We start from the raw sequence: 18,913 nt of genomic DNA, 5'->3' as shown, positions 1-18,913 counted from the left end.
TGGTCTGCAAGGCCCGATTGACCATAATCGTGTTTGCAGATGTAAGAACTGTGTTGTTCTAACCGGATGGATGACCTGCCTGTTTGTCTGAAGTACGCAAGTTACAGGAACAAGGTGCTCTATATACACTAGGCAGTGATAGAGGGAGCTGGTCTTTAGTGGAGCGGATAAGGGTAGCAAGTTTACGGTGGGACTTAAAAGCTGCATTAAGGTTATACTTTTTTAATGATCTGGCTATTTTTTCTGAAGTCCTTCTGAAGAGATGGATGGGGAATGGGGAAGGACTTGATTATTTTTTTAATTCTGTAGTCATTATAGCCATTGGAAAGGAAGGTGTTGTGTATGTGTTTGAGTTCGGTTGAAAGGGCAGTTTTACTGGAACAAAGATTGTGGGCCCTATTGGTCAGAGTTTTAATAATGCCATATTGCTGGGAGGGGTGGTTGTGGGAGAGTTTGTGAATGTATCTGCCTGTATGAGGTTTTCTATATACAGAGAAAGAAAGGTTACCATTAGGAAGGCGTGTTACTAAGGTGTCTAGGAAGGGTAAACTATTGTTATTTTCCTTTTCCATCGTAAACTGGATTCTTGGATGTAGACTATTGAGGTGACTAAGGAAGGAATCTAATGTGTCTGGGCCATGAGGCCAAATAGAGAACACATCATCTACATATCTTAGCCAGATAGAAGGTTTTAGAGGGGAAGAGTCAATGGCTTGTTTTTCAAAATTTTCCATGTAATAATTGGCAAGAGGGGGTGAGAGGGGGGAACCCATGGCAGTTCCCTCTATCTGTTTGTAGATTTTGTTCTTCCAAGAGAAATAACCAGAGTTGATGGCAAAGGAAACGAGCTCTAAAATATCAGAAGGAAAATTTTTTAAGAGTGTTAAGGTGTCAATTAGGGGAATATTTGTAAACAAAGAGATGATGTCAAAGCTGACCAATATATCTGTATTATTTAAAGTAAGATTTTCAATTAAGTTTTTAAAATGAGTGGAGTTTTTTTTTACATAAGATGAGATAGGGCCAATGAGTGGGGGGGTTAAGAGTTAGCTAGCTGCTTGGATAATTTGTAGCAAGGTGCATTGGTGGCATCTACTATAGGTCTTAGGGGAGAATTAAGTTTGTGGATTTTGGGTAAACCGTATTATCCAGGGGAGACGAGAACAGAATGGTTTAAGTTTTTTTTTGTAATGTCAGGAGGTCAGGAAGAAACTTTTTTAAAGTAGGTTTTTTAATTTTTTAACACTTGAGTCTTTGTGGGATTGTGTTCCAGTGGTATGTAGGTAGCGCGATCACGGAGAATAATATCTATTTTCCGATTATATTCTGAGGATTTCAGAACAACAGTGGTATTACCCTTATCAGCACTGGTGATGACAATACTTTTTTCTTTCTGTAATTTTTTGAGGGCAAAGAGTTGACTGGAAGATAAATTAACTTTAGGAGGTGAAGAACGGGAGAGAATGTTAGCTACGTCAAGTCTGATGTTATTGGCTGTTTCCAGAGCTAAGTGACAGATTCCACATTCGATGTTGTACGTAATATTGTTAAACTGTGAATGAAGAATTTTATGATTTATTAATACTTCATTCATGATTTAGCATGTATGGTATTTCCTGAGCTAAGTTTGCTGCTATGTAAATTGTAAATTAAACACTTACTGTTACATTTTTATTGAAATAATAATTGTAATTTTTTTTAGTTATTTATTCTGTATAAATTCTTTATATAACTTGTAAATATATCCTAAATGAATTGTGATATATGTTTTTTTATTATTGTAAATGAAAGTGAAAGTAAATGTAAGCAATTTTGCTAATGAGATTTGATTGGTCACTGTCTAGGAAACCGAGTTATTTTTAGGTAGCGCATGATTAGAGCGAGAGTACTGTATACAAAAGGGAGAAGCGAGCTGTTATGAGCTGAACTGGTCAGAACCGGATTTTGGCGAGAAAGAGGAGAACAGAGTTAATTCGAAAACGAAAGTAAGATATAGGGAGAAGCCACAGAGAGAGAGAGTATAGAGTGCGGTAACGAGTGGCAGAGGGGGAATTTATATATGCTGTAAATCGACTAGGAAGGATCGGGAATTAATAGGCATTTCGATTTATTTCTATGGGAGTTCTGATACTGCGATAAATTCCAAACGTTTAGTGGAAGAATAGTGCAGAACTGAAGTTGATACTTAGAAGATAATAAGGAATTAGTAGATAACTTAAACCAAGTGCATCAAGATTTGTGTATTTCTGTGTCTACAATCCAGTTATTATAGTGGAAGATTTCTTTTGAATTGTGTTGCCATAAAGTAAAAGTGAACGAGAATTTCAAATGTGCCTCTGCGACTTCGATGTGTAGAAGCAGTAACCCGGTAAGAGTTGCCCTTTCTCTAACCTATGAAGCTATAACGGTTAACTCTGTCGGATATATTTTGACCTTAGCTGTGGTGTTATGTCAATTAACAGACGGATGTTAAATGTACTGAAGTACTTTTCCCTCGTAAGAATATAGTGTAGCTTGTCATAAGATTATTTATTGTGACAATAAGAAAGTTAACCCATTAAGAACTATTTTCAACTTGTTTGAGTTAGCATAAAGAACTGAAAAATGAATGTTTGATGATTAATGGATTGTAATTATTCTGAATACCTTAAACTGAGCTAATATATTTATAAAATGATTCATCCAATTGGATAGAGAGATCTATGTGAAAGAAATACTAATGCTTTAAGAATTAAGAAATGTCAACATTAGTCATAATCCTCAAACCTAGTCAAGAAGTTAGTAATATGTTATGAATTTTTGTAATTGTTCAATTTGATAACCTTTTGCAGTTAGTTATACTTGAATGTATATGTTGTACTATGCCACATTAAATGTTTTCTTTTGTTGAGTTAACCTTAGTGTTTGCCTGATTTTCTTTCATTGCACCGCTCATAAAATTAATCGGACCTTTGTGGAAGCTTTAAATGCTATTAACAACCTCAGCCTGAAAATAAAGTGATAATATAAATATAGTTGATGATTGATTCTTCTATATCATTTAGACTAATCTGAATATAGGGTAGCACAGCATAATATAAATTTCTTTATATTCAGATGAGCATCAATCAACAACTAACTAAGAAAAACGGAATTTAAAGAGGTAAAGATAAGATTAACAAACCAACAAAAAAATGGAACAGTCAGTTAGGTAGGACGTTCCAACAATATCCAATAGCGGAACATCAATAGGTGAGAAGACAAATTGTGTCCGAGGCTTAGTGCACTAATGGCATCTTCGCTAAGTCTTTTAGAAGACAGGTTGACTACTGTATGGAGAAGTTGAACTTCAGGTAACAGTTTAGATTTGCAAAGATTATTGAACTTTTTGATGTGCTTATTTTTTATTTTCTGGAATTCTTTTTGAGAGGAAGCTTCTGAGATGCTAAGAAGAATAGACCAAAGTTCAGGATTGAGTATAGCAGAGAGCTCTGTCTGTAATGAGACAATGGCGACGTTCGTTGTAGCGAGGCTGGTGCAAGTTTCATTAAACTTCACAAAATTTGGGAAACTTTAATTATCAGCGATCCCTCTTTACATCCCAGGCCACCTGCAAATGCCCATAGAGGGCACACCACCTAGATAGGACTTTAGTTTAACTTGGTATTGTATTTGTGTGTGTGTTTTTACAAAAAAGTTCTTGTAATCCCTGAAAATGTCTCAGTGACAGAGACGAAATATTGGAAGTATTAAAATTAGTTTTAATCCTTTCTCAGTGCTGTTAATATTCCAATAAACCTCTAACATGAATTCTTCATAGCATTTAAGTCTCAACACACATCTAAAAACTCACATCCTTCTAAACAGACTGAGCATGGAATCATTTGCTATCATCATTGCCGTACTTCGTAACTCAGTACTATCATATCTAGTATCAAACGTACAATTTTTCCTCTCTCACATTTCTTTCTAGCTTCTTCCAACAAACCTTTCAATATCTTCTCTTATACCATATTTTTCACTACTTAAATTATTACTTCCTATCAGAACTATCATCTCTTTTACTTTACTTTTCTGTTTTTCAATTATGTTTGTCATATCTTTAATATTTGCCCCCAGGAAACTAGAAGTAGTGATTCCCTTGGCAAGTGCAAATTTTAAGATTGAATCACCATACTATATTACCTCTTTTTTTCCTAGATTTTAACTTTCTTATTTTAACTGACTTATCTTGTTGTTATAAATATTAGGATTACTTAGTTCAGTGCTTTCATGCCTCTTTTTGTTCAGATCCTTTTTCTTATCCTGTCTAAGTTTAGTTAAATGTTTTTCCACTTTTTCTAATTCTCTGTCGATTTTCTAATAATTTCTTTTAATCAGAATATCCTCAGATAAATTGTCATCATCACAGCAGCAATGCTTTTGCTAATTGGAACAAACATTCTCCTCAGTGCAACAACTTTAACTCGAGTTTTAGACACTGCCCTGTTGTGATGAGTTTTGGCATCATTTTTAAGAGCAGTTAAAAATTGATATTTCTACAATTATGTAATTAAATGCTGGTACAATAAATACAAAAAAACTAGAGTAAGATACTAAAAAATAAATCTAAGAAAATACTCAATAAATCAACAAAAATCACCAATCTTTCAGGAGCTTTCTAACAGCACATCTTTTCACTAGATAGCCTTGAATCCAACTCAACATATAGTACATTTGTACCATGGGTGGGCTAAAGATTGAGCCAAAAGATCAAATCAAATAATACTTTATCACCAAGCAAAAGCTTTTCTTTTGACTCAATATATATATATCATCATCATCATCATCATCAAATTCCTGCCATGTACCCTCAAGGAGTGTACAGGATATGATAGTACTACATGAAAAAAATTACATCATTATTAATTTCCATTCTACAATTTTCCTCCAAATCAGTCTGTTACTTGTCAAGACTCCAACATTATCAGATCTTATATTTCTATCGTCTAAGTACCGATCGATACGGCACTTTGTACCGTATCAATCCACCTATATCTTGGTCTTCCTCTGGGTCGTTTTTCTGCCAACTTGGCAGAGAACACTTGTTTTGCTAATCTTTCCTCTCCCATTCTGTTTAAGTGACCATGCCACCTGAGATTAGCTCTGCTAAAGCATTCCTGGATGCTGACAATGTCAAGTTCTTTCCTAATATCCTCGTTTTTAATATGATATTGCCATTGATGCCATCTGTTCACGCCTCTAATCTTTCTCAGGACTCTCATATCTGTGGTCTCTAGTCTTTGGTCAAGTGTTTTACTTCTGACCCAGCTCTCAGATCCATAAGTTAAAACTGGTTTGAACACTGTCTTGTATACAGCTAATTTAGTGTTCCGACTAATTTCTCTCTTATTCCATATGAATTTATTCAATTGACTTCCCACCATACCAGCTTTACTGATTCTGTTGTCTATTTCTATATTTAATTTACCATCTTCAGTAAAAATCGTGCCTAAATAGCTGAAATGTTTTACTTGTTCCACAGGTTCTCCATTCACAACACAGTTGACATTTTCAATGATTCTGCCTATTTTCATTGTCTTTGTCTTTTTATTGCTGACCGTCATATCTATTACAACAGTTATTCAATTTAGTCAGAGAATCTTGCAGACTTGTAGCGGATTTATTTAGAAGTATAACATCATCCGCATAAAGCAAAGAGCTGACATTAACATCGCCAATTTTGATATCATGTTTAATACCACTTTCCTTCATAATGTGATCCATATAGATAATGAATAACAGAGGGGATAATGTACATCCTTGTCTCACACCAGATTTAACATTAAACAATCTTCCTGTACTTCCTTCAATTCTAACTGCTGACTTACAACTCAAATAAAGACTAAGTATTGCTTGATATAATGCCCCATTGACACCATATAACTGCAGCGTATTGAATAGCTTCTCTCTTGGCACCTTGTCATGTGCCTTTTCCAAATCAACAAAACTTAAATACAGATCTTTGTTATATTCCCATGCTTTCTCGACTAATTGTCGGAAAGTGAAGATCTGATCGTGACAGCCTCTATTTGGCCTGAATCCAGCTTGTTCTTCCACAATTCTTCTCAACCGTTTCTCAAGTATACTTGCATAGATCTTGCCAGGAAAACTCAGTAGGGAAATACCTCTGTAATTCTCACATGCAGTTTTATTTCCCTTTTTATATATGGGTACTTTATATATGGGTACTATGAGAGCTCTACTCCAATCATCAGGAATTCAACCCTCTGTCCAGGCTTTCTGAACTATGCAGTGTAACGACTGTAAGACTCTTATACCACCATACTTCAGCATTTCTGGTCGAATATCATCTACTCCTGCTGCCTTTCCACATTTCAAGCCTTTGATGGCTTTTTCTACTTCAAGTATGGATATGCATTCCTGACTGCATGCCTGGTCAGTGTTTTTTTACCACTGTGCTTTCATCACTGCTTGTTTCATTTAGCAGTTTTTCAATGTAATTACTCCATACTTCAAGGATATCTTTTTCTCCCGTTTTCATGTCACCTTTATCATCTCTAACTGCTTTTACAGCACTCTTTCCTCCATTCCTAAGCTTCTTCAACAACCTCCAGAATATTTTGCCACCTTCTTGATATTTATTTTCTATATTCTTGCCAAAGTCCTCCCATGGCTTTTGTTTAGCTAGTTTTACACACTCTTTAGCATTCTTGCATTTGTCTCTATATTCTCTAAGAGCACAAGCTGACTTATTTGACAGGAGCTTTTGATATGCTTTCTTCTTTTCCTTCACTGCCTCTTTAACTTCCTGTGTCTACCAGGGAGTTCTGATTTTTTTATCCTTACAGACAACCACACCACATGCCACTCTGGCAGAATCAATCAATGTTTTCTTCAGAGTTTGCCACTGAATCTCCAAGGTTTGATTCCTGTTCTCAAACTCTTTCATTTTTTCTTCAATAATCTTTGTGTATTTTAGTCTACAGTTCACATCTGAGAGCTGCTCAACTTTTATTTGCTTTAAAACTTTCTTACATGTTATTCTTTTCAATATGAAATTCAATTTTATTCTGCTCAAGACTAAATAGTGATCACTTCCTATTTCAAATCCTCTGTACACTCTGGTGTCCTGCACCAGGGAGAAAATATCACTACCAACAATAACATAGTCAATGAGACTTTTCTTATTCCTAGCCTCTTTTCTCCATGTGAATTTGTGCACATTTTTATGTTGGAACATGGTGTTAGTAATAACCAGTCAATGTCCTGAGCAGAAATCCAACAGATATTTGCCATTATTATTAGCTTTGCTCTTTTCTCCAAATTTTGCCAAAATATTTTTGTATGTCTCACAATCATTTCCTACTCTGCTATTTAGATCCCCAACAAGGACCAACTTTTCATTTTTCATTGTGTCAGTTGCTTCTTCTAAAGCCTCAAAAAATTCCTCCACTTCTACCTTAGTAGAACCTTCTGTGGGACCATAGGCACAAATAAGTCTCATTGTCCAGTTCCCCATTCTCATATTTGCCCACATTACTCTATTTGAGACTGACTGCCATTCAAGAAGATTAGCCTCGTATTTTGTGTTGAATAGTATGGCTACTCCTTCTTTTCCTTGATTGTCATTGCCTGAATATAACATTTTGTATTTATTTCTCAGAAAGATCTCACCAGTTTTGGTCTTTTTTGTTTCAGTCACCCCTATTACGTCGATCTGGTACTTATCTAATTCCTTAGCTAGCTCCATTTCTTTGCCATTCAGGCTTCTTACATTGATAGTACCGATCTTTAACTCTGGTGATGTTGAGTTGAGGTTTGTTTTCAGATTTGTTCCAGTAGCTGACTTTTCGCTTTTCGCCCTGGTTCCCTGGCAAAAATAACGGGGGCCTTGTTTAACCGGACGACACCCCAGCCTGCATGAAATTTTGTCATGTTGTACCATCATTTTTTATTTTGGTTTAACCAATAAGAATACAATTTGGTCGGCTAAATTCCAAATTGCCAGCCCATCCTCGTTCGTTCAGTATCCGAGTAGATATCCAACAGGGTGCACCACGAGAAGGTGAGGATTGGACATTAGGTCAGAAGCCTTGGTCGGTTCTCCGCATTCCTTTAAAGGCTATGTGGAGGTCTCCACTCAGTTATACAGCTTTGACCCTTAAGCACCCCATATATATATATATATATATATATAGCGTATGTATGTATGTATGTATACTCTTACCTCTGAAAATGAATGTAATGTTTTTCTGTTTAGACTTATACTTGTTTTTCAAAGAGTTGAAACATTCAGTAACCCACGTATTCTCCTTCGTCTACATTCGTTTTTAGTGAAAAGAAAGTGAAGTTAACATTTTTGGTGGGAAAATCACTGGATAGCCAGTCTCACATTTTACTTATTGAGATGGAGAGCATTCCCATAGCATGCTGAATAAGTACATATGTATTCTATAGTCAATCCTACAAAAACAGTCAATTCTTAAAATAAAAAAAATAAAAAAAAATATAATTTTTTTTTTTAATATTATATACAGGTAACCCTCGTATAATGCGGTACTTATACAATGCTGTTTAGATATAATGCGGTCTACAAATTGTAGTAACCCTTGTTGAATGCGGTACTTATACAACACAGTTTTGATATAAGATGGTCTACAAACTGTAGTAAATCTTTATCTTTTCATATATTTTTCAACGCATGACTTAAAAATCAAATTTTATCTTCATTAAATTTGCATCTGCCTGTATCGCAGATGTAGTTATAAGTAGCAAATTTATATTAGGGGAAATACCCTTTAGCACGCATGTACGTCAATTGTCAAATTTACTGTATAAAGTGTTTATTGTTGAAAATTGTCTTCGTTTTCTGCCAGGAAAGCGCATTTAAAATCATAAGTGTGTTAATCTCAAGCTGAGCACTTTATTTTTTGGTGAGTTTACATACAATATGTAATTCTTTTTTTTATGCAAAAAAAATTATTTTTATAGTAATGGCCACTTAGAGCACTTTTGCGATATATGCATTTGTTAATAGGGATAAACCCACCCACTGTAAACTGCCAAGGTAACAACTGAACAAGACTGAATATACATTCAGTTTCAATCAGCACACATGACTCAACCTTCGGGAACTTCTTCATAAGTGCTCCAATCTCTTCAATAGTGAATTAATTGATGGGGAAATAGATTTAAACGAGGAGGAACTGATACAATTAATAGATGACATTGAACCAAATGGCAGGGAAAGGTCTGCCAAAGATTCTGATTGTGATGAATCTGTTAAAGAATTCAGTTTAAAGAAATTAGCAGAAGGATTGGACTTGGCAAGAAAATTATTTTATGGATAATGATCTCTCAATGGAACGCTCCGGAAAATTCACGAGACAACTGGATACTTGTTCAGCTCCATATTATGAACTTAATAAAAAATTGCAGCGTAGTGGTAAGCAAGGTCTTATGACTGACTTCTTAATAACTAAACCAGCCGAAGTATTCAATGAGAATTATACTAATGATGTCCAAGAGATTTCAAGTGATGATGATGTCATAAATAAAGAATATCTACAAAATGTTAGTTTTGAAGACAGTGATTATGATTTAAATATGCACTTTATTTTATTTTGCCTAAAACATTTATGCATTATGTGCAATGAAGTTTACGTACAATTTATAATTTTTTATAATTTTATACTATGTATTTGTTTCATAGTTTATATGTTTTCTTAACTTACATGAATTTAATTCATTACCTGAATTAAATAAAAAAATATTTTTTGTTGGATATGTCATTCTTGTTTATATAATCTTAAAAAAAAAAAACGATTTCGGAACCCAACCCTACTTTTTCTATGTGATCTGAGTCTCGCATAACGGGATTTATATAACGCAGCATTTTTGTGGAACCTAACATCCGCGTTATATGAGGGTTACCTGTATATATACATATAATTTTTTTTTATTATTATATTTTCACTAGAGATCATGCCAGTAGAATAACTGTTGATCAAATCATTGTCTCTTTGGCATACTGTGTGAAATGTAACTCAGCTTGTTCTTGTATATTTGTATATACTCCAGATGATGATCTTAATATGAAGGTCGAAAAGTCGGGAAATTAAAATAGTTATTTATAACACGGTTGTAAAGTCCATAATTTCTAAAATGAAATCTTTAAGATCTTTCTTTTGCAGACTCCCATTGTGGAAGTTACCATGCAGCTATGTACTGTGTGTAACACTGACTACAAACTGTTAAAAATATCAATAAAAATATTTTTATTAGTACTATTATAAATACCAATATCACTGTAATAAGTGCATAATTTCTAGATGTAAAACTGACAATCAATACAAGAAATAAATAAATAAAATAAAACAAAATAATATTTTTAGTTCACCTACTAAAACAATTTCCTTACCATCATTTCAAGAAGATAAAATTCGCATTCTAATACATGGGTCATTCTATATGGAAATTCTTGTGGATAGGCATACGAAAACTTGTTTTTCACTATGAATAAAAAATAAACAATGTGATCAGTACAGTTTTTAACTGCCTATACTTCTGAATACATAACTAAAAGAACTTCAATGCTTCTCCAGAGTTAGTTTAGTTTATACTTGGTTTAAATAAAAAGATACCAAAATTTCATGATGTTTAAGATTAAATTAAAACATTCCTAAAAATGAGGAAAAAAAACAAACAATATTATGACCTTTTTTCTTGACCACTAGTAATAATAAATTAAAGACTTAATTCGGTATGTCTGTTTACAATTATTTACTTGACTAACATACCGAATTAAGTCTTTAATTTATTAAAAAAACAATATATTCAAAAAAATAACAGTGCTTTCTCAACCAATAACTTTACCAAACTAGACCCAAGTTTATAAATACAGTTCCTATAAAATTCAGGAATTTTAGAAAAAAATAAAATAAATGTGCTCAGTTTCTAATAGTTCTTAATTTCTAAATTGTCTACCAAGCATTTGATTGTCTAAGTGTGTGACAGAATTTCCTGACCAAAGTTGTGTAGCCTGTCTAGGTCACCTGTTCCATCAGACTCCTCAATATTCTGAATGGGTTAACCAATGCAGGCTGTTTATGGAGCAATGCATCATGAACCTGCTGCAGTTCTACAGAATAGATGTTCCAGCTGTATTCCACATAGATAGAGAGCAAATTATACTGGGAGTGAATTGTGGATTTCAGAGTGTACATCACAGATTCAACAGACGATAACCAAGTGTGATTATTTTGTTACTATATATGATATATTTTTCCTTGCACATGCAAACTGGTGAGGGAAAAAAAAAAAAAAAAACTCATTGTGATGTGAAAGCAGTGGCAAGCAAACTGATAATTTCTGAAGTTTCATGCATATTGTGAATCTATGTGGAACCATTTGCTAAGCTTGTACACTTTTCCAATCAATGCAAATACATAATAGTTGTCACTCATCTTTCAAGCAAGCATCAATGTTCTGCTTGAATCTGACTCGATGGAGTAGTCATATTATCGGAGAAGTTGTAACTCATCGAAGACAAGTAACTCATCGCCTGAAAGAAATATTTTTTGAGCGATGTTTGGGTATGAGTTCAATCACTGAATCTTCACTGAATGCTGCACATTTTGCAAGTTACTGGTGTAGATTTTTGCTCAGTTTATTCTCAAAGTAAACATGTTGGACGCAATAATTTCCTCATTACTTTATTTTTGACTCATTAATAATAATAATAATATTATTATCATTAATGGAAAGTAGAAAGTTCTTTGTCTGAATTCAACATGAAAATTTTCAATTGCTGTAGCATGTAGAATTTTTGCATTAGCAAATGTGAGTAGTTTGTGGGGAAAAGGAGAAGAAGTGGCTAGAATATGACATGCTGAATGCATGCATAATTTCAAATTAGAGGAAAAATTAAATGGCAAGTCAGGTAGTGTTACTAAGAGGAATATGAGCATGAAAATGAATGTCAGAACACAAGACATTGATAGCAGCAGTAGAAAAAAATGTGACATAAGAGTAATAAGAATAAAAAAGTGCATAACATAGTGACAAATCTTGAGGCCTCAACAAGTGCTTTACTACACTACACAAGGATCAGAGAATCTAGAAAAGCAATAGTCAAATAAACCAAAAGGTAAAAATGAAATGAAAATGTGAAAGCAAAAATGAATAAAAACAATATAGTGGTGTGTGTGTGTGTGTGTGTGTGTGTGTGTGTGTGTGTGTGTGTGTGTGTGTGTGTGTATCACTTGTGATGATATGGTGTTGCTAGACAAACAAGCAAGCAACAAAATTATGTTTTCCAAGAATGAAGATTTGTGCTGTGACAAAAGCTATATGTAAGCAAGTATGAATGAATGATATGATTGTGCTAGGCAGAAAGAAAATTTGAAAAGAGATAAACATGGCATAAGGAAAAAATTTGAGTTGTTTATTGAGCAAGGTAAAAAAGATGAGCAAAAGAGTCAAGATTGCAGGTCTGATGTCACAGTATGAGAGGAGTGAGCTGAGGCAGAGATCTGTGGATAAAAATGATTCACTGATTAGATTCAATAGGCAAAAAAGTGTGCATATTGTTGATATATGAGTGATTGTATTGGTCAAAAGGATTTGTACTTAACTTACATGATGGATTACACTTGAATATGTTTGGTATGTGGGGCTTGGAGAAACTGTTATCCAGTGAAAGAGTGAATAAGTCAAGGAAATTAGATGTCTGAGTCATTGCATTAAAACGAAAAAGAGGAATGGAGAGTACTCATCAGCAAAGCCATAAACAGGATTCGATGTCTGAGAGAGACAGAAAGAAGAAAATCACTGATATATGCGAGTAGTCTGAAAAGTTCTTGGCCTAACAATAAAAAAACAAATTTATAATTTCAAAATTAATTTTATTTTTCAACATAATCTCTCTTAAGACTAATACATTTATTCCAGCGATGTTCCAGCACCATTATCCCATCCTTGTAGTGGTTCTCAGCAAGATCTGCAAAATACCCCTCTACAGCTATAATCATCTCTTTGTTTGAAAAAAAACAAGGAAGAGTTTTAGTTTTGGGAAGAGACAGAAGTCAGAGGGAGCCAAATCTGGGGAATAAGGTGGATGTTCCAACAATTCATAGTGCAGATCCCTTAATTTTCCCATTGCCAAAACATCTTTGTAGGCAGGTGCATTGTCCTGATGAAAGATGATTTTTTTTCTTCTGCAAACTGGGTCTTTTCTCACCAATTTTTTCGTCTGGTCTGGTTAAAAAAAAAAAAAAAAAAAAAAAAAAAAAAAAAAAAAATCAGCTAAGCCCTTTTTTATTCCCGTATACGGGAGTAGGCGAGGCCATTTAGCCCTATCTAACTTTTGGAGACTGAGTGGGCAGTTCAATCTCCACTGGTACCCAATCAGAGACAGATGGCCCAAGGCTATCACTAATTAAGCGGTACGCAGTGAAGAGAGACGGCTCAAATGTGCCGCCATCTCGTGGTCCCTAACCCTAACACAAATATATTTAATGTCTGAAATAATGTGGGTTCTACGGTCGATTTTCTTGAGTTTACAGGACGAAAAACCCGAGTTTCCGGGAGGAAAAACCTGCTTGCCCGTGCCAGAGATCGACTAACTCGGAAACCGGTCGAAAAAAGGCTTAGAAAAATTTCCTCTAGTCGCCGACTAGACTCGAAACCAAGACTTCCTTCGTGCGGCCAAGCGCGGTGGTGTGCAAACGCCACATCCACTGAGCTACACAGGCTCCTGAGCTACACAGGCTCCTGGTTAAAAGATCAGAATAATATTCTCCAGTTATTGTTTTACCCTTTTCAAGATAATTAATAAACGAAATGCCTTTAGCATCCCAAAACACCGATGCCATGACCTTTCCTGTTGATGGAACCGACTTTGTCTTCTTTGGCGCTGAACAACCAGCTTCTGTCCACTGTTTTTTTGACTGCTGTTTGGATTCTGGTGTGTAATAATAGTGAATCCAAGTCTCATCCATAGTAATAAATTGATGCACAAAATCAATTTTATTTTTGTTAAAATGCTCCAAGCACTGTTCAGAGATTTTCATGCGAGTGCGTTTTTGATCTGCTGTGAGCAAGCGCAGCACCCATCTTGCACAAAGCTTTTTCATTTGCAATTCTTCATGCAAAATATATCCTACATGTTCTTTTGAAATGCCTATAGTCTCAGCAATTTCATGCACTTTGACTTGCCAGTCATTCAATACCCATTGAATCATAACCACTAGAGGGCTATATGGTATGTCGTGTTTGTGGATAGCTCCTGAACAGATAAGTGATATTTTGAGTAAAAATTGATGAATTTGCATAGTATTTCTATAGTATTGTTTACTTTTAGTATTTTAGCGAGTCTGGGTGATTTTTGTGTGTTTTTTTGAGTATTTTATTAGTAAATTGATAGATACGATTATCTGTGCACATGGCTCCCATAAAGAGGAATACAAAGATGGCGTCCAGGTCGCCATATTTGTCTAAAAATCTTAACTGAAAGGATTTGATTCAGTATACCATTTACGAAATGTATGCATTGAGGAGAGCAGTTGGAGTCTGGTTAAACAACGATAGTGGAGTGAATGTGTGCAAAAAGTGTAAAGAATGTGAGGATTTAAAGAGTGTTTCTGGTCGTGTGAGTGATATCGTTGATGAAAGTGAGAATCTATATAACAGTGATATTCGAGGTATGAATGGTGATATTTGTGAGGTACTACCGGATAGCTGTGAGAGGGGCATTGAAAATGAGAATGAAGGTAAACATACAGAACAATTGAATGAATCATCGGAAAATAAAAATGATAACGCTGACGCAATGAGTGAGATCGCTTTATTACGCGGAGCGATACATAGGGCAAATCAGCAGCTGGAGCATTGGCAAAAATGTTTACCAAGTGTACCAACTAATAATCGGCAAAAGTATGATAGAAAAAATAAGGGTATGATAGTGAGTGTAAACAAAATGAAAGAGCATGTATTGTATGGAGATTCCTTAGTAAGAGGTGTGTTAGTTGAGAGTTTAACAAAATCGTACCAACCCGGTGCGAACGTTAAGAATGTAAGCAAGTCAATTAGAATGCAAAAGAAGCGGGTGAAAGAATTGATAGTGGTGGCAGGTAAAATTATTTGAAAGGAAACAAAAAGGCTATGAGTGAGGATGTGAAGGAATTGCTTCAGGTAGCAAAAGAGAGGAGTAAGAGAGTTAGGTTGGTGAGTCTGTTGCCGTGGTATGACAGTGAAGAGTATAAAAGGAGGGCCATAATTGCTAATGACTTTATGGGTGAATTATGTTTGATGAGTGGTGTGGAATTTGTGGATGTGTGGAATGAGTTTGATGGGTGAAAGGATTTATATAAAATGAATTTGGGGTACGGAGACTTGAAAGGTGTTGTCAAATGTAGTGGAAGTAAATGTGCAGAATCAGGGAAACTAGAGTTATTAAGGTGGGGGGGGAGTAGATATGCAGATTTTAGGGAGACAGTTGAGTATGTGAATGTGTGTAATATGCCCAAGCGAGTAGGAAAGACCATGAATCGGAATGGGATAGTTAGTATAAGGCATTAAAATAGGGATGGGACAAATCAGCTTCTGCAATTCATGTATACAAATGCCAGAAGTATTAAGAACAAGAATGAAGAATTTTTGGCCTTGGTTGGCACTTCCAGACCACAGGTTATTGGCATTGGTGAAACATAGCTGACAGAAGATGACACAGCTGTGGGATTGAATATGAGGGGTATGGTGTGTTCAGGAGTGACAGGGAGAATAAAATGGGGCAGAGTGTTATTGATGATAGCTGATGAGCTACAGCCAAGAAGAATAGAAGTGAAACTGCACGATAGAGAAAAGAGCACATTTGAGGCTATTTGGTGTGAAATTGAAACTAGCAGAACTAAATATACAGTTGGGTGCTGCTATAGACCAGGTAATGGAATAGATGGTGGAGATAGTATGCATAAGCAAATAGAAGAAATGAGTGGAAGGAGGGTAATTATTATGGGAGATTTCAACTATGGTAACATTGAATTGGAAGGAAGGAATTGGATTTTATGCAGTTATTAAGGGATAACTATCTGCGACAGCATGTAATGTAAAATACTAGGGTTCAGAATGCTTGACCTGGTAATTGCATCAGAGAATTTGGCTGTAACGAATATGAACACGTTGCCACCAATTGGTGAGAGTGATCATAGGGTCTTGACTTGGGAGGTGGCTAAAGGTGTGGAATTTACAATTAAGACAGGGTACATGTGGAATTATCGGGCTGGTAAGTAAGACAAGCTTAGGAGATTGATTGGTTCAGTGCCATGGCATGTACAACTGCAAGGGCTAGAAGTTGGTAGTGCATGGGAGGCGGTTAAGTGTTTGCATGAAGCAATGGCTGACTGTATACCTAGAGTCCGAATAATAAATCAAGTAGGGGTTAAATGGATGAATAACACCATTAAGCTTGAGCTGCAAAAAAAGAAACAACTATGGAGGGCACATGAACGGTATAAATTGCAGGCCAGAAGGGTAACGAGTGTGGTAAGAAAAGCAAAAAAGGATTACGAAAGAGCATTGGTCATGCAGGCTAAAGAGAATCCTAAATAGTTTTTTCGATATGCTGCAAGTAAAAGAAAAAATGTATATGGTAGAATGATTTTAAAGAATCCCGATGGTAGGGAGGTAACCGAATCAGTTGATATAGTTGAATTACTGAGCGAGCACTTTGCAAGAACATATCTTCCAGGTGGTGACATTGCAGAAATGAATGAACCAATAGATTATACAGGAATTGTGGTGAATGAAGTGGAGGTGAGTAGTCTATTGCATAACCTCAATGTCAATACATCTGTGGGATTGGATTGTATACCAGCTCATGTCGTACATGAAGCGGCTAAAGAATTGTCAGTACCCTTAACCATTTTGTTTAATTTGAGTCTCGGATCTGGGATAGTCCCGAGGGGCGGAAAGAGTGGAAAATAGTTCCACTGCATAAAGGAGGTTCCAAGACTGCTGTTGTAAATTACTAACCGATTAGCATATCTCGAATCGTTGTCAAGGTCTTGGAGAAATTAGTCAAGAGAAGAATACAGGATTGGATAGATGAAAATGGGATACTGTATGGGGGACAACATGGTTTTTTGAAGGATAGATCATGCCTCAGTAACCTGCGCACGTTTTATAACACAGTGACGGCTGAACTGGATAACTGTAATGAGTTTACAGTGATTCTACTGGACCTTGACAAGGCCATTGACAGGATACCACATGGAACTCTAATCAGTAAACTGGAACAGATGGGGATGGGTATAGGGTTGGTGAGATGGATAGGAGGGTGGTTGATGGAGAGATACCAGAGAGTGGTTTATTCATGAGTGGAGTCCAAAAACGGCTTGTGACTAGTTGTGTGCTGCAGAGTTCTGTTCTTGGACCACTACTTTTCAATTTATTCATTAACGATATAGGAAAGGATCTGAGAGGAAGTGTTCACTTGTTTGCTGATGATGCAAAGTTGGGTAGAGCAATTGTGAGTGCACAGGATGTCAAAATTTTGCAGAATGATTTGAGTAGTTTGGAGGACTGGGCTAGGGAAAATGGATGTCAATTTAATGTGGCAAAGTGTAAGGTTATGCACTTTGGGGTGAAAAGAATAGCAGCAGTATATCGCATTGGTGGAACCATACTCCAGGAGATTAATGAGGCCAGGGATTTGTGAGTGTTGGTGGATAGGGAGTTGAAGTTTAGGGGGCACATTGCAAAAGTGGCTAAATCAGCTCATCAAATCACTTGGCTTCTGAAAAATACTTTAACAAGCAGAGACAAACAAGTTATTGTTCCTCTATATCGAGCCTTGATAAGACCCCATCTAGACTAATGTGCCCAGACATGGGTGCCAGGGTTTCTTCTTGATGGGGAGGAGGTTGGAGAGGATCCAGAGACGAGTGACCAAGATGATAGCAGGTCTGTGGAATGAACCTTATGAGAACAGGTTGAAGATTTGTGGAATGCAAAAATTGGTGGATAGGTGGAAAAGGGGTTATATGATTGAGACATTCAAATTACTGAAAGGTTTCTATAAGATTAATCCAGAAGATATTTTTGAGAATAGGACTTGTGGTGGGAGGACTAGGGGCCATACATGGAAGCTGGGCAAGAATGTGGTTAGCATGGGTGTTAGAGCTAGGTTTTTTACTTGGAGAGTGGTGAATGAGTGGAATAAGCTGCCAGAGTCTGTTGTGGGTGCTATGACCGTGAATGAGTTCAAGGCGAGGTATGATAGATACTGTGTGAATGTCGAATAGTTGTTCTTGACATGATGTTAGGCTCTCCCTCGATGAGTCTGTCAACTCCTTGGAGTTGCCCAAAATAATAATAATAATAATATTGTGCACTTGATCTATGATTTCTGGTGTTACACTTTTTGGGCATCCTTCAAGCGGATCATCTTCAAGGCTGGTATGGCTATGTTTAAACTTGGCAGCCCATTTCTTAATTGCCGAAAATGAAGGAGAAGAATGTCTATAATCTTTTATGAACTTCGAATGAATATCTTTTGGCATTAAACCTTCTTTTACAAAGAATTTTATAACTGACGATACTCAATTTTATCCATTTCAAGGGATACAGACAACACTTTTGTTTCAGACAGTTGTATAAACAAACTGCACAGAGCCCTAGGATTATACACCTGTAATGAAAAATCTGAAGAAATAATGAAAATTTGGCATAGGATATCAGACTATGACCGTGAATCAAATGCACAAGTCCCATTCTTCTTATTAGTTCTACTCTGCTGTTTAGATCTCTAACTAGAACCAGCTTTTTTCATTACACTAACTTTAATGATTTAAAAAAAAAAAAAAAGTGCTCTAATCTTCAATTAAACGATATATGCCTTTTGGCACAAAAACATCAACACCTCCAAAAGAAA

General features: G+C 35.8%; 1 protein-coding gene across 3 annotated transcripts in view; it reads right to left on the bottom strand.

Annotated features, from left to right (window-relative positions):
* The window catches only part of CycC (cyclin C), a 251,500-nt gene that overhangs the window by 57,748 nt on the left and 174,839 nt on the right, over positions 1–18,913 (bottom strand). For all 3 annotated transcript variants that reach the window (XM_090414047.1, XM_090414045.1, XM_090414046.1), the window contains exon 6: positions 10,403–10,494. In XM_090414047.1, the coding sequence (XP_090270173.1) occupies positions 10,403–10,494 (92 nt within the window). The remainder of the gene's footprint in view (positions 1–10,402; positions 10,495–18,913) is intronic.

The sequence above is a fragment of the Typopeltis vanoorti genome, chromosome 24 (assembly GCF_054136105.1).
Source record: "Typopeltis vanoorti isolate ZY-2024b chromosome 24, IOZ_Tvanoo_1.0, whole genome shotgun sequence".
Classification (NCBI taxonomy): domain Eukaryota; kingdom Metazoa; phylum Arthropoda; class Arachnida; order Uropygi; family Thelyphonidae; genus Typopeltis; species Typopeltis vanoorti.
The sequence above is the reverse complement of the archived record's forward strand: the minus strand, read 5'-3'. Positions and strand labels throughout refer to the sequence as shown.